At 36.1% G+C, this 26,288-nt stretch overlaps 1 protein-coding gene across 6 annotated transcripts in view; it reads left to right on the top strand.

The window, feature by feature from the left end:
• rswl (tRNA methyltransferase roswell) overlaps window positions 1-26,288 on the top strand; it is a 56,486-nt gene that overhangs the window by 20,907 nt on the left and 9,291 nt on the right. For 2 of the 6 annotated variants that reach the window (XM_089101440.1, XM_089101439.1), the window contains exon 2: window positions 14,261-15,268. In XM_089101440.1, the coding sequence (XP_088957566.1) occupies window positions 14,274-15,268 (995 nt within the window). In that variant the 5' untranslated portion in view covers window positions 14,261-14,273. Of the gene's footprint in view, window positions 1-150; window positions 179-300; window positions 361-934; window positions 1,052-14,260; window positions 15,269-26,288 lie in introns of those variants that run through there. The other 4 variants (XM_089101438.1, XM_089101434.1, XM_089101437.1 and 1 more) reach the window with 4 other exon arrangements.

Raw genomic sequence — 26,288 nt, 5'->3', positions numbered from 1 at the left:
CAGCCCCAACTGTAGCCTGATATTCATTTGATTTTTCCGATCTTGTTGTAATTTTATTAATTTTTCGACACTCGATTATTAAAATTTTTTTGATTAATCGAAAAAAATGCTACAGTCTTGAGTTGAGGCGGTAGAAAATGGCCTAGAATGGTTTTCTTCATGTTAATATATTTGTAAGGTCTGTGGATCCAGCTGGAAGTCCAATCAGTGAGTGGTCGAACATTCGGCCGATAATTGTAATTTCAATGTTCTCATTACTGACGTCCTTAATTTATTTTTTAAAGCTTTAAAGCATGGACAAGGCAAACCACCAGCACTAAGGGAGACATTACTTCATTGTGAGTTATTGTTTTAAACCAGGTTAATTTTAAGCAGTTAGGGGAGCCTTATGTTAAATATCAAAAGTTGAGAGACATTATTTAGTAAAACTCTAGGATAGCAGCTTTTTTATAGGTTTAAATGTTCCTGAGCTGGGGCAAATCCTATTAGAACTTTCAGTTAAGTGACCTAGATACTGAATTAGGATTAGACAAGGTAGTAGAATCCTAGTTTAGGTACTTTTTGCTATCTTGGAAAGGGGTTAGGTCAGGAAAATTAAAATTTCAAGGGATTTTAGAAGCAATATAAGTGAGTATTCTAGGATTTGTTTAAGGTTGTATTCATAATTTTATAGTGTTTCCTTCTCAACAGCCCCAACTGTAACCTGATATTCATTTGATTTTTTTGATCTTGTTGTAATTTTACTAATTTTTTGACACTCAATTAGGCTATTAAAATTTTTTGATTAATAAAAAAAAATGCTACAGTCTTTAGTTGAGGCAGTAAAAAATGGCCTAGAATGGTTTTCTTCATTTTCATATATTTGTAAGGTCTGTGGATCCAGCTGGAGGTCCAATCAGTAAGTGGTCAAATGTTAGGCCAATAATTGTAATTTCAATGTTCTCATTACTGACATCCTTAATTTATTTTTTAAAGTTTTAAAGCATGGACAAGGCAAATCACCAGCACTAAGGGAGATATTACTTCATTGTGAGTTATTGTTTTAAACCAGGTAAATTTTAAGCAATTAGGGGAGCCTCATGATAAATATCAAAACTTGCAAGACATTATTTAGTAAAACTCTAGGATAGCAGGTTTAAATGTTCCTGAGGTTTTATAGGTTTAAATGTTCCTGAGCTGGGGCAAATCCTAATAGAACTTTCAGGGAAGTGACCTAGATACTGAATTAGGATTAGACAAGGTAGTAGAATCCTAGTTTAGCTATTTTTTGCTATCTTGGAAGGGGGTTAGGTCAGGAAAATTAAACTTTCAGCAATGAATCCAGGGTCAAAAACGCTCTGGGAAGGTATTGCCAAGCTTCTATGTTAGGTAAATTTTTACCAAATCATATTATTGACTTATGAATAAAGTGAATATACCACTCAATGCCTTTTTATGCTCTTTCCATATATAATAATCATCTTTGTTGGAAATGAATTTTACCCCCACCCCTATATATACCAATTCAGGGTATATATTTGCACATTAGAGGAGGTGGGGCAAATTTTATTTCTGATGTAAATGGGAGGTAAATTTAAACTTTACCTCCACCTCCCTAATTTGCAAATATATACCCTGAATTGGTATATAGGCTAGGGGTGGGGGTAAAATACATTCTCAACAAAAATGAATATTATATTTAGAAAGAGCATACAAAAGGCATCAAGTGGTGTGTTTACTTTATTTGTAAGTCAATAATATGATTTGCAAAATAATTTACCCTATGTTAACTTTCTTCTGATTTCTAAGTCTTAGGAATTTCCCTAATTGACAAGTTTTTACCTATTGAAACTTTGACAAAACAATGTTTTACCTCAATTTTTAGTCATCAATTTCTTTTTCTCTTGTTCAAGTTCCAAAAATGCAATTCATACTATTTGAGTAGAATTTAAAGAATATAAGTGTTTTTGGTACTTGTTAAGAATCCAGTAAGTCCATGAGAAAGCCCACATAAAAAAGACCAAGAGTTAGGCTACATGAAAAACAGGTTTTCTCTGCCTTGTGAGATGTTGCTCATGGGACTCCACCCTTTCACTATTGGAAAAAATTACTTTATAAGCTTATATAGAATGGTACTATCCAATCTCCTTATAATGAAAATGCATTGTAGTCATCTAGTTGAAAAATTTGGCCCATCTGGGTAAAAATTTACAATTGTGGCCTATGATAAAGAGACATGTAGAGAAAACAATTCTTACTTTAAAATCTGTATAATGATCCTAGTTATCATATTATCCAAGGGGAGAACCTTTACCCTCAAATCTTTCCTCTTTTTTCCTTCTTTTTCCAACTTAAAAGAAAAAATTTTTTTGCCATGTTTTGAAGGAAATGTGTACATCTTTTGGAATTGTTGCTATAAATTGTTTTTTGTAGATGGTGTTCATCTCAATCATTTAGATAATATATAAAACAGTGGCGAAAATACAAAATATTGCTATAAACATACATATATATACAGTTTTTTTAAAAAAACTCAAGAATTTCTTAAAACCTATATATTAACAGAGTATATATCCCCACCCCCCTAATGTGCAAATATATAACCCAAATTGCATTCTGAACCTAAATATAACCAAATGAACTGTACCCCAACCCTTGAATATATCCAAATAAGGGTAGATATTTGTACATCAGGGGGGTGGGGCAAAATTCATTTGCAATGTAAATGATGGTTCTATTTAGAATCAGAGTGCAATTTTTGTTATATATTTGAACATTAGGGGGATGGGGTATAATAATTTTTTTAATGATTGAAAATGGTGAGGCAAAAATACAAAATCACCACTTTTTGCCACTGCTTTATCTATCATTAAAAAAAAATGGAATTAACAATGACTGGGATGAATGCTGTCTATAAAAAACAATTTATAGCAACAATTTCAAAAGATTTACACATTTTCTTCAAAGCATGGCAAAAAATAAAAATTTCTTTCTTTTAAGTTGGAAAAAGAAGAGAAAAAGAGTATAGATTTGAGGATAAAGGTTCTTCCCTTGGATAATATGTTAACTAGGGTCATTATGCATATCTTAAGGTAAGAATTGTTTTCTTAACATGTCTCCTTATCATAGGCCACAATTGTAAGTTTTTACCCCCATATGTTTAGGAGAAATCTATATTTGCCAACTAGTTGACAATAGATGTTGCCCCAGTAAAACTTTCTTTTTCTAACTAGTTGACTAATAACTTCTCTCCAGCAAAACTTAATTTTTCCAACTAGTTGACTAATAACTTCTCCCCAGCAACACTTGCATTTGTCAACTAGTTGACAATAAATGTTGCCCCAGCAAAACTTTCATTTTCCAACTAGTTGACTAGTAACTTCTCCCCAGCAAAACTTAATTTTGCCAAGTAGCTGGAAACAAACATTTCCCCAGAAAAGTTTAGTGCTGCTAAACTGAAATTTTACCATTATTTGGTAATTTGACTAATTTACCCTTCTATTCTTAGAGATGTATGCACTCACAGTTTCAAGTAGCCCAGTTTATAGTAAATAGGCCAGGGTGAAAGCCTCAAGGCTGCAACTTTACTTTTCTAACTAGTTGACTAATAAATTCTCCCCAGTAACACTTAAATTTGTCAACTAGTTGACAATAAATGTTGCCTCAGCAAAACTCTCATTTTCCAACTAGTTGACTAATAACTTCTCCCCAGAAAAAACTTAATTTTCCAGCTAGTTGACTAATATCTTCTCCCCAGCAAAATTTAATTTTAACAATGTGATATTCTTAGAGATGTGTGCACTCACAATTTCAAGTAGGCCAGCCTATAATAAATAGGCCAGGGTGAAAGCCTATTGAAAAGAGGGATTCTACCATTTGACTATTGGAAAAAATTACTTTATAAGCTTATATAGAATGTTACTATCCAATCTCCTTCTAACATCATTTTTATACAATCCTAAAAAGGGCTTATCCCAGATTTCCCTCTCAATCACTCGGACTATCTGTCTTGGCTTTTTCTGCAATTAGCCATGTCTTGATGCCTGCTGCAAAATACTTGACTTTCAATTCATGTGTTGCTGGAAACAAACATTGCCTGAGAAAATATCTCATTTTCCAACTAGTTGACTAGTAACTTCTCTGCATCAAAACTTAATTTTTCCAACTAGTTGACTCATAACTTCTCCCAGCAGCACTTGATTTTGCCAACTAGCTGGAAACAAACATTGCCTCAGAAAACAATTAATTTTTCAACTAGTTGACTAATAACTTCTCCCCAGCAAAACTTAATTTTTCCAACTAGTTGACTAAAAACTAGTCTCCAGCAAAACTTAATTTTGCCAACTAGCTGGAAACAAACATTACCCCAGAATACAATTTATTTTCAAACTAGTAACTTCCCCTCCCAGGAAGTTCCCATTTCCTTTAAATCTTTCTTTATGATATCCTCTCACCCTAGAAAAGGACAACTTGCTTTCCTTTTAGCCCTAGACAGTTGGCCAAAAAAGAAAACCTTTGGCAATTTGTCATCCTTCATCTGCAGAATGTGCCCTAACCATCTCAACCTTTCTTTCATTATAGCCCTAGAAAGCAGGATTGAACCACATTTTTTGTACAGCCTAGTGTTTGAAATATGGTCAGTAATCCAGGTGCCCAGAACAATCTGTAGGCAATTTCTATGGAAAACATCTAGCAAATTGTCATCCACTTTTTGGAATTCTCTTTTAGTTTTGTATATATTGATGGGATCATCAGGGAGGGAGGGTTGCTTTGTTGTCAGAATAACAACTAATATATTGAAAAAGAGCATGAAATAAGAACATTGTTATTTTTATTAGCCCACTATGTTTTTTGAGAAGTGCTGCTAAACTGAAATTTTACCATATTTGGAAATTTGACTAATTTACCCTTCTATTCTTAGAGATGTGTGAACTCACAGTTTCAAGTAGCCCAGCCTATAATAAATAGGCCAGGGTGAAAGCCTATTGAAAAAATAAAGTTTTATTGTTGAGAAGTTACTCATCAACTAGTTGGAAAATGAATTGTTTTCTGGGGCAATGTTTGTTTCCATCTAGTTGGCAAATTTAAGTGTTGCTTGGGGAGAAGTTATTAGTCAACTAGTTGGAAAATGAATTATTTTCTGGGGCAATGTTTGTTTCCTGCTAGTTGGCAAAATTAAGTATTGCTGGGGATAAGTTGTTAGTCAACAAATTGGAAAATGAACTATTTTCTGGGACAATGTTTCTTTCCAGCTAGTTGGCAAAATTAAGTGTTGCTGGGGAGAAGGTATTAGTCAACTGGTTGAAAAATAAAAGTTTTGATGGAGAAACGTTTCTTGTCAACTAGTTGGCATATATAGATTTCTCCTATAGAGATGGGCAAAATTTTCCAACTAGATGGCAAAAATATTTTTAATTATAAGGAGATTGAATAGTACCATTTTATATAAGCTTATAAACTAATTTTTTCCAATAGGCAATGAGTCGATATCTGTTGTTCATTCTGTGACAAAGATTTAAACTTTAGTTTTTTGGGGTTGAAGGCACAAATAAGTTACCTAGATTAGGTTAAATATTTAATATATGCTATGCTTTACCCCTCCCCCCTTGATGTGCAAATATATAGCCCAAATGTGTTTATAAACTATTATATTTTCACCCTTTTTTGTTTTATTTCATTGGCATTGACAAAACTTCACTTCTTGCATACTTACTGGATTCTTAACAAGTAGGCCTATTGTGTTTTTTTTTCTAAATTTAGGAAATATATTTACATATTTTTGAAACCTCATAAACTGGGATTGAGCACAGTTGTGAAGCTGAAAACACTTTAGTAAAATTTAACTTTAGCTACTTTCATCTATCTTGGAAGGGGTTAGGTTAGGAAAATGAAACTTTCAGGGATGGGTCTACAGGCTAAAGTATGTCCCAGGAAGGTATTTTGAAGTATTTACCTCCATGCCTTCTCCCTCTAGAGGGTCCTGACATTTGATGACCTTTAAAAATATGTGTGTTATGAAAGTGAAACCTTGCAAAATAAATCTTCTGCTTAAATGAAGTACAACAAATTGTTTTCAGCTTCACAACTTTCCTCAATCCCAATTTATAAGGTTTTAAAGATATGCAAATACTTTTTCTAAATTTTGAAAAAAAACATTGATATAGCTTAAAATTCTATTCGAATCGGCTAAGAGGAATTGCATTTTCAGAACTAAAGCCAGAGAAAAAGAAACTGATAACTGAAAATTAAGGTAAAATGTTGTTCTGTCAAAATTTTAATAGGTAGATCTGTCATGCAGGCAAATTTCAGGACCCTCTATAGAGAGAAGGAGTGGAGATAGGTACTTCAAAATACCTTCCCAGGACATACTTTAGACTGTAGACCCATCCCTGCAAGTTTCATTTTCCTAACTTAACCCCTTTCCAAGTTAGCCAAAAGTAGCTAAAGTAGAATATTACCAACCCTTTTATTGTACTTCATTTAAGCTGAAGATCTATTTTGCAAGGTTTCACTTGTATAATACAAAGATGTCAAAAGGGGTAAACTTCTAGTGGGCCACATAATTTAGCTAAGATGAAAGTGAAAACATCATTTGATGCCTTTTTTATGCTCTTTCATAATTCAAGAATTGCTTCTGGGGCTAGTTGCATCTTGAGCCCTTAAAGTGGCCCCAAAGATATTTCATTTTTGTAACCACACAAAGAAGTTATCAACACTTGGTATTTAATTGAAAAGTGGTTAAGAACATCACTAGTTTATAAATAAGTTGTTAAAGAGAAACATATTCCCAAAATACTTATTTATAACAACTCAAACCTCATTTATTAGGCAACTCAATAATAAACTGTTTTCCTACTGTTTCAAGTATTTCATATGCCATTGACAAAAATAGCACTGAATTTTGTGGTTTAAAACTTTTCTGTCAACAATTCAGCTTATATTTCAATTCAGGGTTTATTTTTGCACATTAGGGGTATGGGGGTGGGTTTAATAGTTAGCTAAGTGGGACTTTAAAAAACAAAAAGAATAAATAGTGAGATACCCTACTAGTTAGCTAATTCTGCTGTAAAGGCTATTAGAAACTGTATTGATAGCTAACTATTTGGCTACTTCAGACTGAAAGGTATATATAAGTGAGATCTTAACAGCCAACTAGTGAGGTAATTCCTGAAGTATACCTTAATCACCTTAATTTGCACTTCAGACCAAAATAAGGTCCAATGTTGGATCTGTTTGGCTCCCTTGTCAAGATGGCTCCATTGTTGGGAATAAGAAATTTTATTGATAGCTGACTAGCTTGCCATTTCAAACTAAAGTTTATATATATATATATATATATATATATATATATATATATATATATATATATATATATATATATATATATATATATATATATATATATATATATATATATATATATATATATATATATATATATATATATATATCATATATATACATATATATATATATATATATATATATATATATGGGATATTAATAGCCAACTAGTTTGCTAATTCTATAAAGTATATACAGTTCTCTTATTATCTGACTACCTGACTTATTCATGTATAAGTGTATATATAGGTGAGACCTAATAGCCAGCTGGTTGGCTAATCTAAACATGTTCATACAGCTGAGACTTTAATAGCAAACTAGTTAGCTAATTCTACTGTCTATTAGAAACTGTACTGATAGCTGACTAGTTGGATATTTTAAGCTAAAGTTTATATATACATTGGATATGAACAGCCAACTACTTATCTAGCTCTATAAAGCATATACAGTTCTCTTGTTAGCTGACTAGTTGGCTAATCCAGGCTGAAGTGTAGCCTATATATAAGTGAGATCTAATAGCCAACTGGTTGGTTAATTGGTTGATTAACCAACCAGTTTAGACTTTAAGAAACTTGTTGATAGCTGACTAACTTACAGGATACCTTACAGGAACAGTACCTCTTATTAGGATATCATATCCTGATTTGGCACCATCTAATCTTGGCTCAACATAGTGCGCCTAGTGTAAAAAGTCATGTCACTTTTGTATATTATGTATTATGAATAAACACTTCTTTCTGTAGACGCTTGCCAATACAGTTTTTGAAACTGTTTAGAGCTGGTGCCAACACTTACTTCTTTGGGTAACGAGTTCCAGTCTTTAACTGCTAACTGACCATAAAGAAGATTTCTGTCTAGTTGATGCTGTTTGTTTCAGGATTTCTGCAGAATGACCCCTAATATAGACAGTAGTCTGACTACAGAAGAATTTGTGGAACGTGATTTACGGATAGAGATCCGTAAAGGATCTCTATCTAGATCCTTTCTCAATTTGAAAATCTGGATCAGGTCACTTCTTTTTCTTCTATAGTTTAGGCGTGGCAGCTTCATTTGTTTCAGGCACTCTTCATATGACATTTCTTTTAGTCCAGGGAGTTATTTGGTGGCACATCTCTGCACATTTTCGATTTTGATAGCATTGCCAATGTATTAGGGGCCGGTCTATGTTTCCATAGTCAATGGTTGGTTGCACAAGGGCTTTGTAGAGTCTGGTGAAGGTTTTAGTGTCTAAAGGCCTGAAAGACCACCTGATTAGACTGACCAGCCTGCTTGCCTTATTTGCAATGAGATCTGTGTGTTGGTGGAATTTTAGCCCTGAGTCTATAAAGATCCCCAAGTCTCTTTCACAATCAGTGTGTGATATGAGACGGTGTTTTTTCTTACTGATATAAGGGTGTCATTAATGTTTTTTAGTTTGGGTCCAATCCATAAAGGCTTGCACTTTTTAGCATTGAAGCTTTATTCTAGGCTCTCAAGATTCCTAATAATTTGTTAATGTTGCACTGCAGGATGGTTATATCTTCTTGTTTTGCCACTGGCCCGAAAAGCTTTGTGTAATGTGCAAAGAGCTTGACATGGCTGGTGATACCTTCAGTTATGTTATTTATGTAGAGGATGAAGAGTAGTGGCCCTATTATGCTCCCCTGGATGATGCCACTTGGTACACTACCTTTTGATGACAATGTGTCTTCCACTTTAACAATCTGGCTACAGTATAGTAGAAAGGAAGATATCCACAAAATCATCTACTCACATACCAAAGGTACAAAGTCGTGAAAGCAGGGTGCTATGGGGGACTTTGTCAAAAGCCTTTTCTACATCAATCAGAACCACCAGAATACTCCGGCCAGTTTCAAGAGCTGTTGCCAACTCGTCTAAAGCCTGCGGGAGTTGATTTTTGCAGTTGTTTCTCGGCATGAAGCCAAACTGTTCTGCACTAATCAGTTGATTTTCAGATACAAAATTCATAATCTTGTTGCAGACTAATTTTTCCATAATCTTGGAGAGCTGGGAAGTTAAGCTTGTTGGCCTGTAGTTGGAGACACTGCATTTGTCCCCCTTCTTATGTATGGGCACAACATTAGCTTATTCCCATTTAGCTGGGACTATACCACGCTGTAGGGATGTATCAAACAGTTGAGTAAGTGGCTCTGCAAGTTCCTCAGCAGCAATCTTCAGCCACCTGGCTGCTATACCATTGGGTCTGGGTGATTTGTTTGGATCTATTTCCCTGAGTAGTTTGAGCACATCACCTTGCCCAACCTTGGTTTCCATCATCTGGGGACGATTCGTTGGACTTACAGGGCTGTCAGTAATAGTGCTGGCTTCTGGGGATTTGTTAGTGTATACTGAGCTGAAGAACTGGCTCAGTACTTCTGATTTTTCAGCCGGGGTGGTGGCTTTATTGCCATTTTCTTGCTTCAGGTCAGGGATTCCAGTTCTACTAGGCCTAGTGAGCTTTTTGTTAATGTGTTTCCAAAAAAAATTGGGTTGAATTTGCCTTGCCGGCAACATACTGTTCCTGCTCCTTTTCAACTTTGCTGGATTCACTGCGGACTTTGTTGCTAGCTTGTCAGTATGCTTTTTCATTCTCATTGCTCCTGAATTTTCTTAACTTCTTTAACTTCCTTTGTTTAATGGTAATCAGTTACTTCATATTTGGATCTAACGTTGGTAGAGTTTTGGGGACTGTTTTCTCACTAGCGACTGAGCCTCAAGTAACTGCTGTTTTGATGATGTCAGTGACTATTTGTAGCTGATTGTTGGCTATTTTAAACTAAAGTTTATATAGACATGGGATATTAATAGCTAACTATTTAGCTAATCCTATAAAGTATGTGCAGCTCTCTTGTTAGCTGACTAGTTGGCTAATTCAGGCTGAAGTGTATATATAGGTGAGATCTAATAGCCAACTGGTTGACTAATCTAAACATATTTATATAGCTGAGACTTTAATAGCCAACTAGTTTGCTAATTCTATTGTGTATTTGAAACTTTATTGATATAGCTGACTAGTTTGCTATTTTAAACTAGAGCTTATATATAGTTTACCTGGGAATCTTAATAGCCAACTATTTAGCTGATTCCAGTGTTTTAGAAACTTATAGTTGACTAGTTGGCTATTTTAAACTGAAGTGTATAATAGTTACCTGGGTATACATACCCAACTAGTTAGCTAATTTAATAGTTTATAGCCTATATAATTCTATTGTTAGCTGATTATTTGGCTAATTCAGGCTGAAATCTTTATATAGATGAGGTCTAATAGCCAAATGATTGGCAAATTTAAAGATTTCTATATATACACTTTCATCAATTTTAGCCACCTAGTCAGCTAAAAAATAAAATCTATATAGGCCATAATGATTGGCTAAGGATTTTTTCTCTCTATATAAACTATACCAATTTATATTAGATGTAGGGTGAATATGCCTTCAAAATATCTTCCCAGGACATCTTCCCTGTGGACCAATCCCTGTAAGTTTCATTTTCCTAACCTAACCCCTTTCCAAGATAGCAAAAGTAGCTAAACTAGAATTTTACTGACAAGGCTAAATACAGTAGCCTATTTCTTCAGAATTTTTGGGGCTGGCACTTCCATGGTACTTTTGGTCTCCTAATGCAAATATATTCCAGAATAACCTAATGTCTTGGTAGGCTAAAATTTAAATGAGGGACTTTTGCCTGCCTTGGAAAGCACTTAAGGTAAGTGATTGAAACTGTTGTGAATGGATATAGAGCCTCAATGACCCATTATAAAAGTGTTTTGAAGTACCTATCTCTCCCCTTTCTCCTCCAAAGGGCCCTGACCTTTCACAGTCTGTTTTGTAATAAAAGTAAAGCCTCAAGAACCAGATTTGCTGCTCAAATGAGATACATGGAAAATGTTTTTTATTTATTAAAAAAATGTTTTTTATAAAAAAGTTTTTTATTGTTTAATAAAAATAGAGTTGTGAGAAAGTCAAACTTTAGCGTAAAGAGCGAGGCGTTGAGGAGGAGACAGTCCCTTTCATATACGGAATAATTTCTGTTCATCTTAAGTTTTAATGTCAATCCTTACTTGCAATTAGAAAAACTTGTTTTTTTATTTGATTTTTGAACGTTTTTGAATTGATGCAGGTTTTGATTTTAGCTCACCGTACATGAATAATTAAAAAAAAATTGCATATTAATTTTACTTTTATTTGATTAAATGGCTTTCTCGAAACTTGTTTAATTTTATTTACGAACGTTTTTATTAGTAATAAATATACGTAACTTACGAATTAACTTACGCAACGAACTGCTATATTCATATATTTTAATACGTATATGAGGGGGTTCTCCCCCCTTGTCAATACCTTGCTCTTTACACTAAAGTTCGAATTTTGTTCCAATTCTTTAAGAATGACCCCTGAATCACAAATGGTGTTAATTAGAATAAATAGCTCTTATGAAAGTACTTAGAAATCTTTGGCTTAAAGAGCGAGGTATTGACTAGGGGGTGATCCCAATCATATACGTAATATTTTCTGTTCGTTTTAAGTTTTTATGTTGCTCCTTACTTTCAGTTGAAAAACTTGTTTTTTTTAAATTTAGTTTTTGATCTTTTTTTTAAATAATGCTGGGAAATCCGGCACCCCCTTCATAGCAATATCCCTTCCCCCATGAAAACTTTCTCCATGGAAAGATCCTTCCACATAACCCCCCCCCCCCCCACTACCAGAAAAAATCTCCCCTGAATAAGTCTGTATACTTCCCAATAACCATTACTATACGTAAACGTTGAGTAAAGCTCATAACTTTCAGCCCTTTCCCTGAGGACTTTGAGGAATTGAGTCATCCTAAAAGATATATTTACTATATTTTCGACCATGCTGAACAAAATGGCTATCTCAACATGATCAGGTGACTTAGGGAAAAAATGAGCGTGAGAGGGGGCCTAGTTTCCCTCCTTTTTTTGGTTACTTAAATCGGGCCCTAGAACTTTTAATTTCGGTTCCAATGAGCCCTTCCACGATATTCTAGGACCACTGGGTCGATAAGATCACCCCTGAAAAAAAAAACAACAAGTAAACACGCATCTGTGATCTTTCTTCTGGCCAAAAATGCTAAATTCCTCATTTTTGCAGATAGGAGCTTGAAACCTCTACAGTATGGTTCTCTGATACGCTGAATCTGATGGCGTGATTTTCATTAAGGTTCTATAACTTTTAGGGGGTCTTTCCCCCTTTTTTTGAAAATCAGCCAAATTTTCTCAGGCGCGTAACTCTTGATGAGTAGGACTAAACTTTATGAAACTTTTATATTTGCAATCAGCATTAAAATATGATTTTTTTATGTATCTATTGGTATCAAAATCGCGTTTTCTAGAGTTTTGGTTACTATTGAGCCGGGTCACTCCTTACTTACAGTTCGTTACCACGAACTGTTTGAAGGGGTTTGCCGAATAAAATGAAGTTAAAGTTCTTAAAAAAGTGTTTCTCTTTTCACCAACCAAAGCTCGGTCCGTAGTACTAATAATAAATTGGGCAAAGCATCCCTGTAAGGCTCAAAGGCAGACAAATAATGAGGCATAGAATAAAAAAGTAAACATTGATGTTACTAAATAGTGAGAAAGGAAGAGCTAGAGCATACCCACTTATAAGAAAAGGTAAATGGAGAGAAAAACAGAGAGAAATTTCCCCTATTCTTCATAATTTTTACTATATAAATTCCTTATTTATAGATTTGTTTTGACAGTGTTGTGTTGATAATATGGGCTTCCATGCTGTTTTAGCAAGCGTGCAACAAGTTTGGGTAAGAGCTTCAAAGTGCTGAAACCCTTAAAGGCTGGCAGAGCCGTCACTAGCCAAAATGTTTGATGGGAGGGGGGTAATGGATTTTACCGACTAGTTGGTCATTTTTACCGACTGATTTAGGGAATATTGCTATTGAAATTGCTTCTTCTTTTACCTAGTTAGACTGATCTTCTTTCATTCATTTTACGTTACATATTCCCATCAGCCCTACTACCCTAAAAAAAATTTGAGCCAATTTTCTTTACTGACGGACTGAAAACGTTGGGGAGCTTCACCCCTCGCCTCCCCACATAAGAAAACGTGACGTTCCTGAACCCTGATAGTATTTTTTTGACGAGACACGCCTAATTACGCATTATCTTCTATTTTAATAGAATTTTCTTTTTTATAAGTGCTATATATTTCTTTCGTTTGAAATGTGCACCTGCTAATTACGACTGACCTTGCCTTATCTTTGTTTTTTTTTTACTGTTTTTCCTTGGTACTTGACAATCATGTAAGGGTACGCTCCTCTTCAAGCCATGTCTGTGGTAGTATCCAAAGAGCATGGGTAGCTTATAAAAGTAGAAACTGACACTACTAGCGTCGACCGATAAAATTACCAACGCCATTTAGTGTTTGGAGTCTCCTGGCATTTTGTCAGTATAATAATAATGCAAAATTAGTGTAATGGGTAAAATTATTGTAGTATTAGCTGCCTGATTCCAGATTCTGATAAAAATAGATTTACTGAGCTTGAAAAGCCCAGGAAACTCCATACATTAGATGACGCGGACGACCGTTTTTGTTGACACTAGCTCCGGTTTCTACTCTTGTAATGTATTTATATTCTTTGGTTTTGTGAATAAAAGGAGTAACTCTTTACTTTTCTTGGATTATTCTTCTAAAAAAATAATAAAGTATTAGACTATTTTACTATTATTTTTTTTTCTTTTCTTCTGTTTTTCCTCTTTTTAGTGGGAATTTTTATAACTTTTTTTATCTAGAAGAATGATGAATATCTAGAGACGATTATCACCTTTATGTTGTCCATTAGAAAAAAATGTTTAGACTTTTTTACTATTTTTCGATTTTTTTTGATTTATCTGTTTTTCCTCTTTTAATGTCTTTTTAGTCTTAATAATCACTTCCTAATATGCTTTTAAAATATATTTCAGGAAATAGAGAAGTATGATGAAATTCCAGAGAAGATTGTTATCCCTATTTACATCTAAAAACGTGCCAAACCTGAGCAATAAACCCAACAAAAAATGCCTGGGAATCTATTCTAACCAAGCAGTATTTTTCGCAACTGACAACACTGCTTCAGATTCTCCAAGGCATATAGTACTAACTGAAGAAGTGCTGAATGCACTTGGAAAGGATGAAGCTACAATCAAGGCACTAAAAGTGATAGAATTCGATTGCAATGTTTTATATGAAGAAGGTGAACAAATACCAACGAAACTTAATTTGGAGAATTGGAAAGAGCTGTTAGAGCAGGGATATATGAAAAGAAAAAAATATTTAAGATTTTTGGCCGTAAAAGAATTTAAACATGAGAGTGGTAAAGAGAAAAAGAAAAGACTCAGTGAAAAAAAGCGAGCAAAGAATATTGAGAATCGGGAGAAGTTCGTAGCTCAAAATCCAAGTGGAATAGCTAATTATGGCTTTTCTTTTAATACCATATTTTTGAAAATATTAGATTCAACAATGCATAAGTGGTATCATTCCAAAGTGGTCCGAGAAATGATGTTTAGCAAACCAATCGTGTTTGATATGAGTTATGATCAATATATGCAAAAACCTGAGATTATGAATCTTGCAGAACAAATGGCTGAAATGTGGACACTGAACAGATCTCACATGTGGCCATCCCCAGTAACATTCTGCAACGTTTTTCCTGATTCAGAATTTTTTAAATTCCTATTAAAAACAAATCCTAGAATAAATGACCTTGATTACCCTGTAGAGATATCATCGAAGCACTATTTAGACTTGTATCCGAAAAATCAACTTGTGTATTTAACTCCAGATTCGCGGCAGGAATTACAGTATTTTAATCATGATGATGTGTATATAGTTGGAGGAATTGTTGACAAAACTATTCAAGAGCCTCTCTCGTATGCAAAAGCGAAGAAGGAGGGTTTAAGAACGGCAAGATTTCCGCTCGAGAAATATTTACCGTATGTATCTTTTCTTTCAGCTTGCATATATTCAGTACTAGCTTACCGTGGCGCGTTGTTGCGATCTCATAAGAAAGGAAAATCCCCGCCCCCCTACCTACTACTACTACTACTGCTACTACTACTACTACTAACAACTCACTGCAGCACCAAGCCGCCTGAGGCCAACACAGCTACGTACGCTCCTCCTCCACCCCAATCTATTCAAAGCCTCCCGTTTTACACCCGCCCACGAAGTTCCCATTTCCTTTAAATCTTTCTTTATGACGTCCTCCCACCCCAGACGGGGACGACCTGCTTTCCGTTTAGCCCTAGACGGTTGGCCGAAAAGAACAATGTTCGGCAATCTGTTATCCTTCATCTGCACAACATGCCCTAGCCACCTCAACCTTTCTTTCATTATAGCCCTAGAGAGCAGTATTGAACCACATTTTTCGTATAGCCTATTTTTTGAAATACGGTCAGTCAGCCGGGTACCCAGAACAATCCTTAAGAAATTTCTCTGGAAAACATCTAGAAAATCTTCATCCGCTTTTCCGAGCGCCCATGCTTCAAAGCTATATACGACTACAACCACCACTTTAGCTTATAGGATTTTAACCTTGATTCTCCGACTCATTTTCTTAGCCTTTAAAACTTTTTTTAACCTCCGGAAAACAACCTGGACCATCACCCTTCCAATTTTGACATCCTCGCCGCTTCTTCCGTCCCCACTAACAATGCTCCAAAGATAAGGGTAAGTGAGGTAAGTACTACCAAGGGTAAGTGAAGCTGCCCACCTGATCAATCTTTTCATTACCCAACGTCACCTTTTCATCTTCACTTATTCCTAGCCTTAGTGATTTAATCTTCCTAACATTAATTTTCAAACAAATTCTAGCAGCCTGAACTTGCAAAACCTCTAAAACTTCATTCATTTTGCTCAAACTTTCACCTAGGATGCTTAAATCATCAGCATAATCCAAGTCCAGGAGACTTTTTCCTCCCCATTTGATTCAGTGGTCTCCCATTGCCTTTCCTGTGCTCCTTAAAACAAAGTCTATCAAAATAATCCATATAGAGGGGGATAGAAAATAACCCTGCTTAACTCCTGATTTAATACAAAACCAGCTGCTAACCTCATTTCCTACCTTAACCGCAGCAGTGTTATTCTCGTGCATAGTACTAATCATTTAATGCATATGTCTGGTATATCATACAAGGATAAAACCTTTACTAAAGCTCTTCTATCAACAGAATCACATGCTTGCTCATAATCTATAAAACTGAGGACCACAGGTGTTTGAAAACACAGGCACTTCTCAATTATTAGCCTAAGAGCGAAAATTTGGTCGACACATCCTCTACCTTTTCTAAAACTGCACTGTTCTTCTCTTAAAACATTGTGTACGGCATCTCTCAGTCTAAAAAGTATCATATTACTAATTAGTTTACTACCTACAGAGACCAGACTAATGCCTCGATAATTACCACACTCACTTTTATCACCTTTCTTATAAAGTGGCTTAATTAAGGTTTTCCTAAAATCGTTAGGTACTTCCCCTTTTCCAAAAGTCATATTCATTTTCATAAGTAACTAATGTTGAACCTTCTAATACACATACTTAATAAACTAAGTTGCAACATAGTCACTACCCGGAGATTTTCCAATTGTTAATCCCTAGGGAATCGCCGCTTAAATTTACTTACGAAGCCAATTTCTTTTCTTGACAGAGATACTATACACTTTTTCATTTTCCTCTATATATATTCCTGTAACGCTTTCTTAACTAAGCAAATTCTCAAAATGTTCTGCCCATCTCTCTTTAATTTTTTTCCTTATCGCTAATTGTGGCCACATTCCTATCTTTAACTGGGCCAAGTCCGGATTGACTACTCCCTCTCAATTTGTTAACATGCCAGTACTATATTTTACTATTATGCCGTCTAGCTCCATCTTCCAGATCCTTGGCAATTTTATCCATGGCCTCCACTTCGCACCTCCTTAGTTCATATTTTAATGCTTTCTCCACTTTCTTTACATTCCTTTCGTTTTCATATGATCTATTACTCAGATAGTTCTTGTACAAGTCCTTTCTCCTTCGTATTAAACATAAAGCTTTTTCACTAATATTCTTAGCTGCAGTTTTAGCTTTCTTCCCTATTACACCTTCAGCAACTTCACAAATTATTTTTCTAAGATTATTCCAACCATCTTCCACATTATAAAATTTTAAACTCTCAAGTTTAGTATTCAACTCCCCCCACCACTGCGGAAAGTTCCCCGCGTGTGTTATAAAACTCCCTCCATGAAAAAGTCACCCCCCTCCGCGTGAAAAAAATTCCCCTGCATATTCATAACGATGGTATTTTCAAGCTTAAAATTATTTGGAAAATTTCTCCTGGAAAGTTCCCCTGCGAACAATTCTCCACTATGGTTTCTCCCCCACAGAAAATTCTTCCCCACTTATTAATGACGATCGTATTTTTAAATTTAAAAGTATTTGAAGAATCAGGTTAGGATTATTGACTTCCGCTATACCACCTCAGTCCCATCTATTTAAAGTATTTGTGTTCAGGGGTCTCGAATTTCAGTGAGCGCGAAAAGTATTCGAAAGGTTAAGAAGGCCTAGGGGGTGGGGGTATTTTATACCTAAAACCTTTGCAATAGTTTACTCAACAACCTCTTAAAGTTTCTTGGCGATTATAAGAACAATGTCGTAATGCATACAGTAGACACAAACAGCTTACATTCGATTTTATATACGTATATAGATTTTTTGTGAATGAATAAAAATAAAAACATTTAAGTTTTATATGTATATATTCAGTACTGAAGTGGATCAAGTTCAGTAAAGAAGTAACTTTTCAAAAATGCAGGCTCCCAAAATTAAGCAAAAACAAAATTTTTAGTCTTAGGGTTAGGATTGTCCTTTCGTTTTCATATGATCTATCACTCAGATAGTTCTTGTACAAGTCCTTTCTCCTTGACAAGCCTTACTTATTTATCGGTTGACATATACGGGGGGCGGATCATTGTTGGGGTGGATTAAGGAAAAAAATAGCGTTCGAGGGTAACAGTCTTGTGCGAGGCCTATTCTGAATTTAACATTTCAGTACAAAATTCTTCCTTTTTTAAATCGGGACAAATTCTGTTAATCCACCAGTTTCGCTTCTAGTTTAGCTGCGTTCCGCTGCCTCCTCATTCCCTAAATGCTTAATTGCCAAAGGGAGTGGCCAAAAACTTTTGAGGGGTGCCCAAAAATGGACCCAACGCCTTTTGCTCCTGTACCTGTTTGACCGTATTTCCCTGTTGTTCCAGATAATTGTGCCTGAACAATCTGTGTTCAAAGCCCATTGTGAAGACGATGTAACTGACATAAAAAAGGATAAAGACTCTTCAGTTTGTAGTTTGTGTAGGCCAATTACTGTTTGTTTAATAATTACCAAAACATCAATAAGACTAATTTAAAATTAGTCTTAGGGGTAGAATATATATATATATATATATATATATATATATATATATATATATATATATATATATATATATATATATATATATATATATAGATTAGGGTGGTCCTTATTTTTCAAAGTCGGATTTCTTCAGTAGGCACCCCCTAATCTTGTTTCAATTGTTAAAAAACCACAAAATCCCAAAAAAGAGCCAAATATATTGACATTAAGAGGTCCCTACCAGAGGTTAAAGTTTTTGGTTACTGCATGCTCAGTGCTCATTGCTCAATGTTGCATGTATTGCACAGTTTTCAACAGTCAACACAACACTATAGTACAGCATGGTAGCTTTCTGAACTGCTGGACTTATTTACTTATTTATCTGCAGGCTTCCCACAATGCATTTCAACACAGGACGCAATTTTTGTTGTATGCAATGTGAGTGAAAATGCAAATTTCAGGTTTTTTTAATTTTATGAACTGCAATATATTAATGATTCTTCACACAGATACAGGTAACTTTACTAATCCGATACTTTGCTGCAGATACACTGACACAGCAATGACTGACAGCATGGACTGCAAGGTTTGTACAAGTGACAGTACCGATGCAATATTAAAACCAACTACAAGAAGTGAAACAGACATATGGCTCATCGGGGAATTATCAGACACTCTGATTTCAACAAAACTACCGTCGAAAAAGGAGGTCATTATGCTATTCTATCACTACAAGCAAGTGACAAATAAGACAGTCTGTGAAGCGGCACATTCCACAGCCAACGACGTTCTTGCAATTTGGGCAAAGACACACAGTCCGACAAGGCTCAAGAAACATGCGGTAAACAAAATTAAGTCTCTCTTTAAAGAGTATGAAAACCTGATAAGAAATAAAGAACACACAGCCACGCGTTCTGAGACATTGAAAAAGAAGGAAGAAGAGTGGACAGTGGGCCTCGACGATTTGTTTCACATTGCCCACGCCAACGCACTTGAGATGATATGTATTCAAGAAGACCATGAGTTTCTGTTAGCGCAGCAGGACCCAGGACGCCGTGGACAGATGGGCAGTGTCGACAAGGTTTTAGAAATAAAAAGAGCATCATCTCTGAAAAGGAAAGAGTACCATGACATAATAATTGATAAGGAGAGGCAAGAAAAAACAACAAGAGAAAAGATAGTGACACTGGAATCATCATCTGACAGCGACACTGACAGCAAAAAAGGTCAAGAAATTAAAGACCCTGAAACAGAAGATATGAAACCGTCAACCTCAGCAAAACGTCAAAAAAGAGGACGAGTATACATATTGGATGACAAAATGTAAGCTTGTCTGGATGTGGCTAAAGTTAGTGACAGAAGTGCTGCATTACTTCTTGTTCCGACTCTGCAACACCTTGGTCATGATCCTGCTGAATACAATGTCAATCGCTCTTCAATTCGCAGAGACAGAATGAAGCGGGGCCAGTCAATAGCCGAAAATCTACGACAGGAGTTTAAACCATCAGTTCCTCTAACTATTCACTGGGATGGAAAACTCCTAGAGGATATCTGCAGCAGACAGATTGTCGATCGCCTTCCAATTTTGGTCTCCGGAGCAGGTGTAGATCAGCTTCTTGGTGTTCCAAAGCTAGCCTCGGGAACTGGCCAAGCTTCTGCGGCAGCAGTTTTTAAAGCAGCAGTGGCTTGGAACATTACAGATAATGTAAAGTAAATGTGTTTTGACACCATATCTGTCAATTCTAATCCAAGAAATGGTGCTTTTATCCTTCTGGAACAAGAACTTAACTATAACATGCTTTGGTTTGCTTGTCAACATCATATCTTAGAAATTGTCTTTCAAGCAGTGGTTCTTGATTGTCTTGGTCCTAGAAAAGGCCCAGAGATAACAATTTTCAACTGGTGTAAGAAAACATGGCAGTTTATTAAAAGAGCAGACTTTCAGACAGCTTCATCAGATGAGTGTGTGTACAGCTGTTTCACATGTAATCACAGATATCATTGCATTTGCTGAGATGCAGACACTACTGTATCAACCCCGTGATGATTACCGTGAGCTTTTGGACTTGACAATCATATTCCTCGGTGGCACGCCCTCTAAGGGAATCTCGTTCAGAACTCCAGCTGGGCTGCATCAAGCAAGGTGGATGGCAAAGGCCATCTATGCACTAAAGATCTGGATGTTCAGAAGTCAGTTCAAACTCACGAAAATGCAAGAAAAGGCCCTTGCTGATATTTATCAATTCACTGTGATCATCTACGTGAAAGCAAGGTTTCAGGCATCGTCAGTACCATCAGCCCCTTGCATTGACCTCCAAGTTTTAATGGACATCTACAGATACAGAAAAATATCAGAATTGATATCAAAAAATGCCTTGAGCAAAATAATAAGACACCTCTGGTACTTATCAGAGGAATTGGTGGCACTCGCCTTCTTTAATGACGAAGTATCAAATGACACCAAACATCATATGGTTACGGCTCTGCAAACATCAGGAGCAGAGCACCCTCTGAAGAGGATAACAGTGGACCCGTTGACACTCGGGGAGAAGAAGTTAGAAAACTTTGTCACGCAGAATACCAACAGATTCTTCAGCATTACCGGACTGCCTTCATCATTCCTAAGTAAGAACATTGATCTGTGGTCAGTTGACGAAGACTACCAGACAGTTAAAAATATAGTGCACAGCATGAGGGTAACCAATGACATTGCTGAACGTGGTGTTGCACTGATGGATGACTATAACAAACTGCACACAACATCTGAAAAACAGAAACAGTTCCTGTTGCTAGTTGTTAAGGAGTACCGACAGCGTTACAGTGATTGAACCAGAAAGACACTGATGAACCAGTCTGAAGCCCATATGTGAACTGTGTAGTTTGACAATTGAAGTAACTGGACGCTATTACTATTGCTGGACACTATTGCAAATCACTTATTTTCTGTTTAGTGTACTGCAACTCAACAGTCATGTTTGATATTATTTAATTAAACGGCATTATTGTGCAGTTTTTTTTTATCAAAGCTCGCTTACACATTTCTAATAGTTATGGTAGGGAACTCTGAAATTGAAAATAATGCTAAAATTTTTGTTTATTATTCAATTATAATCAGAATGGAATCAATTCATACCGTGCCCCATAAAAAAAGATTAAAAAAAAAAATTCATTTTTTGCTCGCTTACACATTTCTAATATTTATGGTAGTGACCTCTAAAATTTAAAATAATGCTAAAATGTTTGTTTATTATTCAGTTATAATCAGAATGGACTCAATTCAGACCGTGCCCCATAAAAAAAAGATTAAAAAAAAAAATTCCATCTTTTAAGGACCACCCTAATATATATATATATATATAATCAGGCAAATTTTCTCAGGCTCGCAACTTTTGAGGGGTTGCACTAAACTTATATATTTGGAATCAGCATAATAAGCTAATTCTTTTGATGTATCTACTGATACTGAAATTCCGTTTTTTTAGAGTTTCGGTTACTATTGAGCCGAGTCGCTCCTTACTTATAGCTTGTTACGACGAACTTTTTGATAAAATTATAATTTTCACAAAAAATCATTTAATTTAATAACATTAAAATTACAATGGTAGACTTGATGAATATTGATTTTGTTATATTTTGATCCTTGATTCTTCAAGTCAGAACAAAACGTCGAGGAAAAGAGTTCATTTAATGTAGGCTACTTGCTTTTTGGAAGAAAATGTAATTGCTCGAGTTGAACTTTCGTCTCTACAACAAATTCCTCCTAATGAAGGGAGATCAGAGGTTAAGTTCGCGACCATTCATCTAAAGCAAACCTCATAGAAATTTCGAAAACATGGGCCCAAACACTTTTTGGGGCTTAAGTAACCCTTTGCCCATCAGCATAAAAAGCCAACTCGGTACTGGTTAAGAAAGTGGTAAGCGCACGATAACTGAAGTTTCGTTAATGTTAATGAAATAAAACAAAATAGGATGAAAATATAAAAAAGTTTATGAAGAAAATTGGGCAATATATTTGCACATAAGGGGGGGGGGGGTAAAGCATAGCATATATTAAATACGTAACTTAATCTAACCCAACCTAGGTACCTTTTATTCCCACTAAACCCAAAAAACTAAAGTTTAAATATACTACAGACACCTTTGTTCAATCACTATACATTGGAGACCACCCGGTTATTATCCTATCTGATCTTCAATACAATTGTTACGTGCTTACCGCTTTGTTAACCTGTACCGCCATCTGTTTTAAGATATATATTGTTAACAGAAACCCTCTTTAGGGTTTCGATTACTATTGAAACAAGTTGCTACTTACTTACAGCTCGTTACCACGAACTGTTTAATTGCAAGGGTAAGGATGGGTGGTTGCTCAAGTGACACCAGACCGAATCATCCACAAGACAAAGACACACTTTTCTTTAAATCTGAAGATCTATTGCCCTTTTTAAGGGCCAAAAGGCATTGGATGCAACCAGCCCACTTTGTTTTTTGCACCCCAGAAATCCTCGTAATCCTCCAGGGAATCGAATCAAAATTTCGCTCCGATCCACCTCCATCCGATTCCCTCCAGGGAATCGATGACCTTTTTTCAGAATTGTGAAAAGGTCCAATTAGTATAGTATAATGGTTGACATGACCATGTAGCCCTAAAGGTAATTGTGCATTGTTCCCAGGTACGCTTTAGCAGAAAGAGGGGGGGGGCATGTTTGGTTTCTCGATCAGCTTGGAACTCATAGTGATTGTATGGTAGGCCAAGATATCCAAGTTCCTAATGATACGTATTTGATACAACACGTACGTGGATAAATTAAAAGGCGTGGTGTGCACCCGAGTCTTCCAAATACGTTATAGCAACATTCGAGAGTATATTGCATTCAAAGTCTTTAACTTGCATTCAAAGTGTCAACATCACTATTGGATATTATATGGACATTAATAATTCAGTAAGTTGTAGTGAACAAAATAAAAATTTTGGAATAGGGATTAGTGACGTATAATCCTGACATATTTGTAACCTTCATTTGTGTCTATTGCTCTACTGACCTAATTTCTAAACATTATATATATATAGTGTGCCAGGCTGTTTTTTATGTAACCCTAATTGACAAGCAGAAGAGGGGCAGTAAACCCGTGGCAAGTGCCGTTGTACCTGCCGGGAGAGTCTCCCTTAAATTGCGGGGATCAGGTTGAACGGGGGCTGCCACTTCCCTTGTTTATTGGGGCTAAACCGGTTTCAAGCATGGGAGAGAGTATAATGCTAAATGCCGTGTTGAACTATATATCGCGATCAATGGCTTTCGGAATAAAGAAGGAAGTGTTTTTAAAACGAGCTGTGGAATATTTTGATAGAGACTCGATTTTAAAGGCAAAAGAACTGTTAACCAAGGAGGCCAAAACTGGTGATCGATTTACGAAATGCGTGCAAGATGAGGATAATTTAGTAGATATTGCTAAGCCTCCTGCACCATGCGCTAAAGAAAGAATAAAATTCCCCAAGTTGGTTATATTTGATCCCCAAGAGGTACCGGCCAGTGGAGCAGAAGTAGGTGCATGTGTTATATCGTCGGTGAATGAAATGCGACGGCAGTTCTCGGGTTTTCTCGAGCGTTATAACCAAGTTCCTCTCCCATGGCCGCCCGGCAATTCTGTAAGTATCGGAAGCCAACCTAATCCCGACCCAGATTGACATTCTCCATTACCTTATTTCGTAGTTCTGAAGAACCCGCCTCCCCCCACTAACACGCCAGAAGAACGAAAACAATTTCTAACGATCATGTGTGGAGAAGATTTATCGGTCGATAATGTTGAATTGAAAAGAAACCGATCCGAATGGCGGCTTGTTGTTAAAACAAAGGAGAAGGCAGACAGCATTGCTTATTCTATCAACCAGAAATCACAAAGTATAGAAGCTAAGGTGAAATCCCCAGTTTTTATGGGTGTGATCAAAAACATCGCAACCACATATGATGCTGACACAGTGAAAGCCTTTGTTTCAGGTTGCGAAAGGGCAGAGCGGTTTGGTGCTAGTCGAACCTACAAGTTGTACTTTTCCTCCCGTTATCAGCTAGATCTGGCTATGAAAAGCCCACCAAAACTAGATTTTGAAAGTTTTCGATTGAAGAATTTGTGTACCTCCCAAAACGGTGCTATAATTGCCAAAAATTTGGTCACGTTTCATTGGCGTGCTCTGCTCCCCAGATTTGTCCATATTGCGGTGTCCAAGGCCATACGTCGAATGCTAGTAACCCATGCACGGAACCAATTGGATGCGCAACATGTAAGTCGACAAAACATACATGTTAGTCATTCCAATGCCCTGAGATGGAAAAGCAAATTGGAAAACAAAAACGCTCCGATGATTGAACAGAATACTAGGATTGTCAATATGAGGTGCTTAACTCTAAACATTAACGGTGGGGTCGTTCAAAAGTCTTCAGTTCTTGATGAGCTCGTGTCAAAACATGACGTGATTTGCATACAAGAGCATCTTTTAAGTGAGTTAAGCATTAGTCTTTTGGATATATATATATCCAAACGGGACCGCCGGGAGGTCTTGCGACTTACGTGAATTCCGCTCTACGTTTAGTGCTTGTAGAATCTAGTGATTACTTTCTTGCTGTTAAAGTTGATAATGTGTTTATTTATAATATTTACTTGCCCACTGACTACCATAATAATACGTCCGAGTGCCTTTTTGCTCTTGCCTCTGAAAAGTTATATAGAAGTATTTTGAGTATTATTTCTAGTAGTTCTGCATGTCTAATAGTTGGAGATTCTAACTGTAACCTAACTGCTCCATCTGCCCGTTTTCTCTGGTTTGTGAAATATTTGATAATCATTTGAATGTTGTTGACAAAGATAAAAATTTCACATACATTCGCAATTCCTCGTTGACATCCAACATAGACTATGTTGTCGCTTCTCTATTTTTAGATGTCTCACAACCGAAAGTTCTTTTTGATTATTAATATCTGATCACCTGCCCGTATCCTTTTCTCTTTCACCAAGTAAAACCTCTCATATACCTACCAATCATCTAAAAACACAAAATCCGTCGTATGTACGTAATTGGGCGTCAACCAACACTAAATTGTATTGGAATAGTGTTTCTATAATCCTTTCCAAGATTAAGGTAACCTTTGTTCTGCTGATCAAGCACTCGGTGCTGCCCGCTGAGGAAAAATGTATCCTCCTTGATATTCATTGTGCAGAGATATGTCACGCTTTACAATATGCAGAATCTCGTGCTGTTCCATTGAAGCGTTGGCACAGAGGAACTGTTCCTAAGTGGCAGCAAAATCAAAGTCTCTCTCAAGCACGTGATTCAGAAAAGTTTTGGCTGCATTAATGGATTGAATGCGACTGACCACGGTCCGGTCTTGTTAATTCCGTCCGCATTGCAACAAAGAAAAAGTTTGCCAAGGAGCTTCAAAATCACCGTAAGCAAATCACAGAACAGACAGCACAAAAAGTCAAAGATAATCCTCATTTCCTTTGGTCGTCTATCGGTCCCAGGATCCCCAAAACTTCCTTTTCCGCTGCCGATATTTTTTTTTACGAGGCTGAAGTTTCTCCACCAGAC

This window comes from Artemia sp. Qi Xiang Cuo, chromosome 15, assembly GCF_049724085.1.
Source record: "Artemia sp. Qi Xiang Cuo chromosome 15, ASM4972408v1, whole genome shotgun sequence".
In the NCBI taxonomy this organism is placed as follows: Eukaryota; Metazoa; Arthropoda; class Branchiopoda; order Anostraca; family Artemiidae; genus Artemia; species Artemia sp. Qi Xiang Cuo.
The sequence above is the reverse complement of the archived record's forward strand: the minus strand, read 5'-3'. Positions and strand labels throughout refer to the sequence as shown.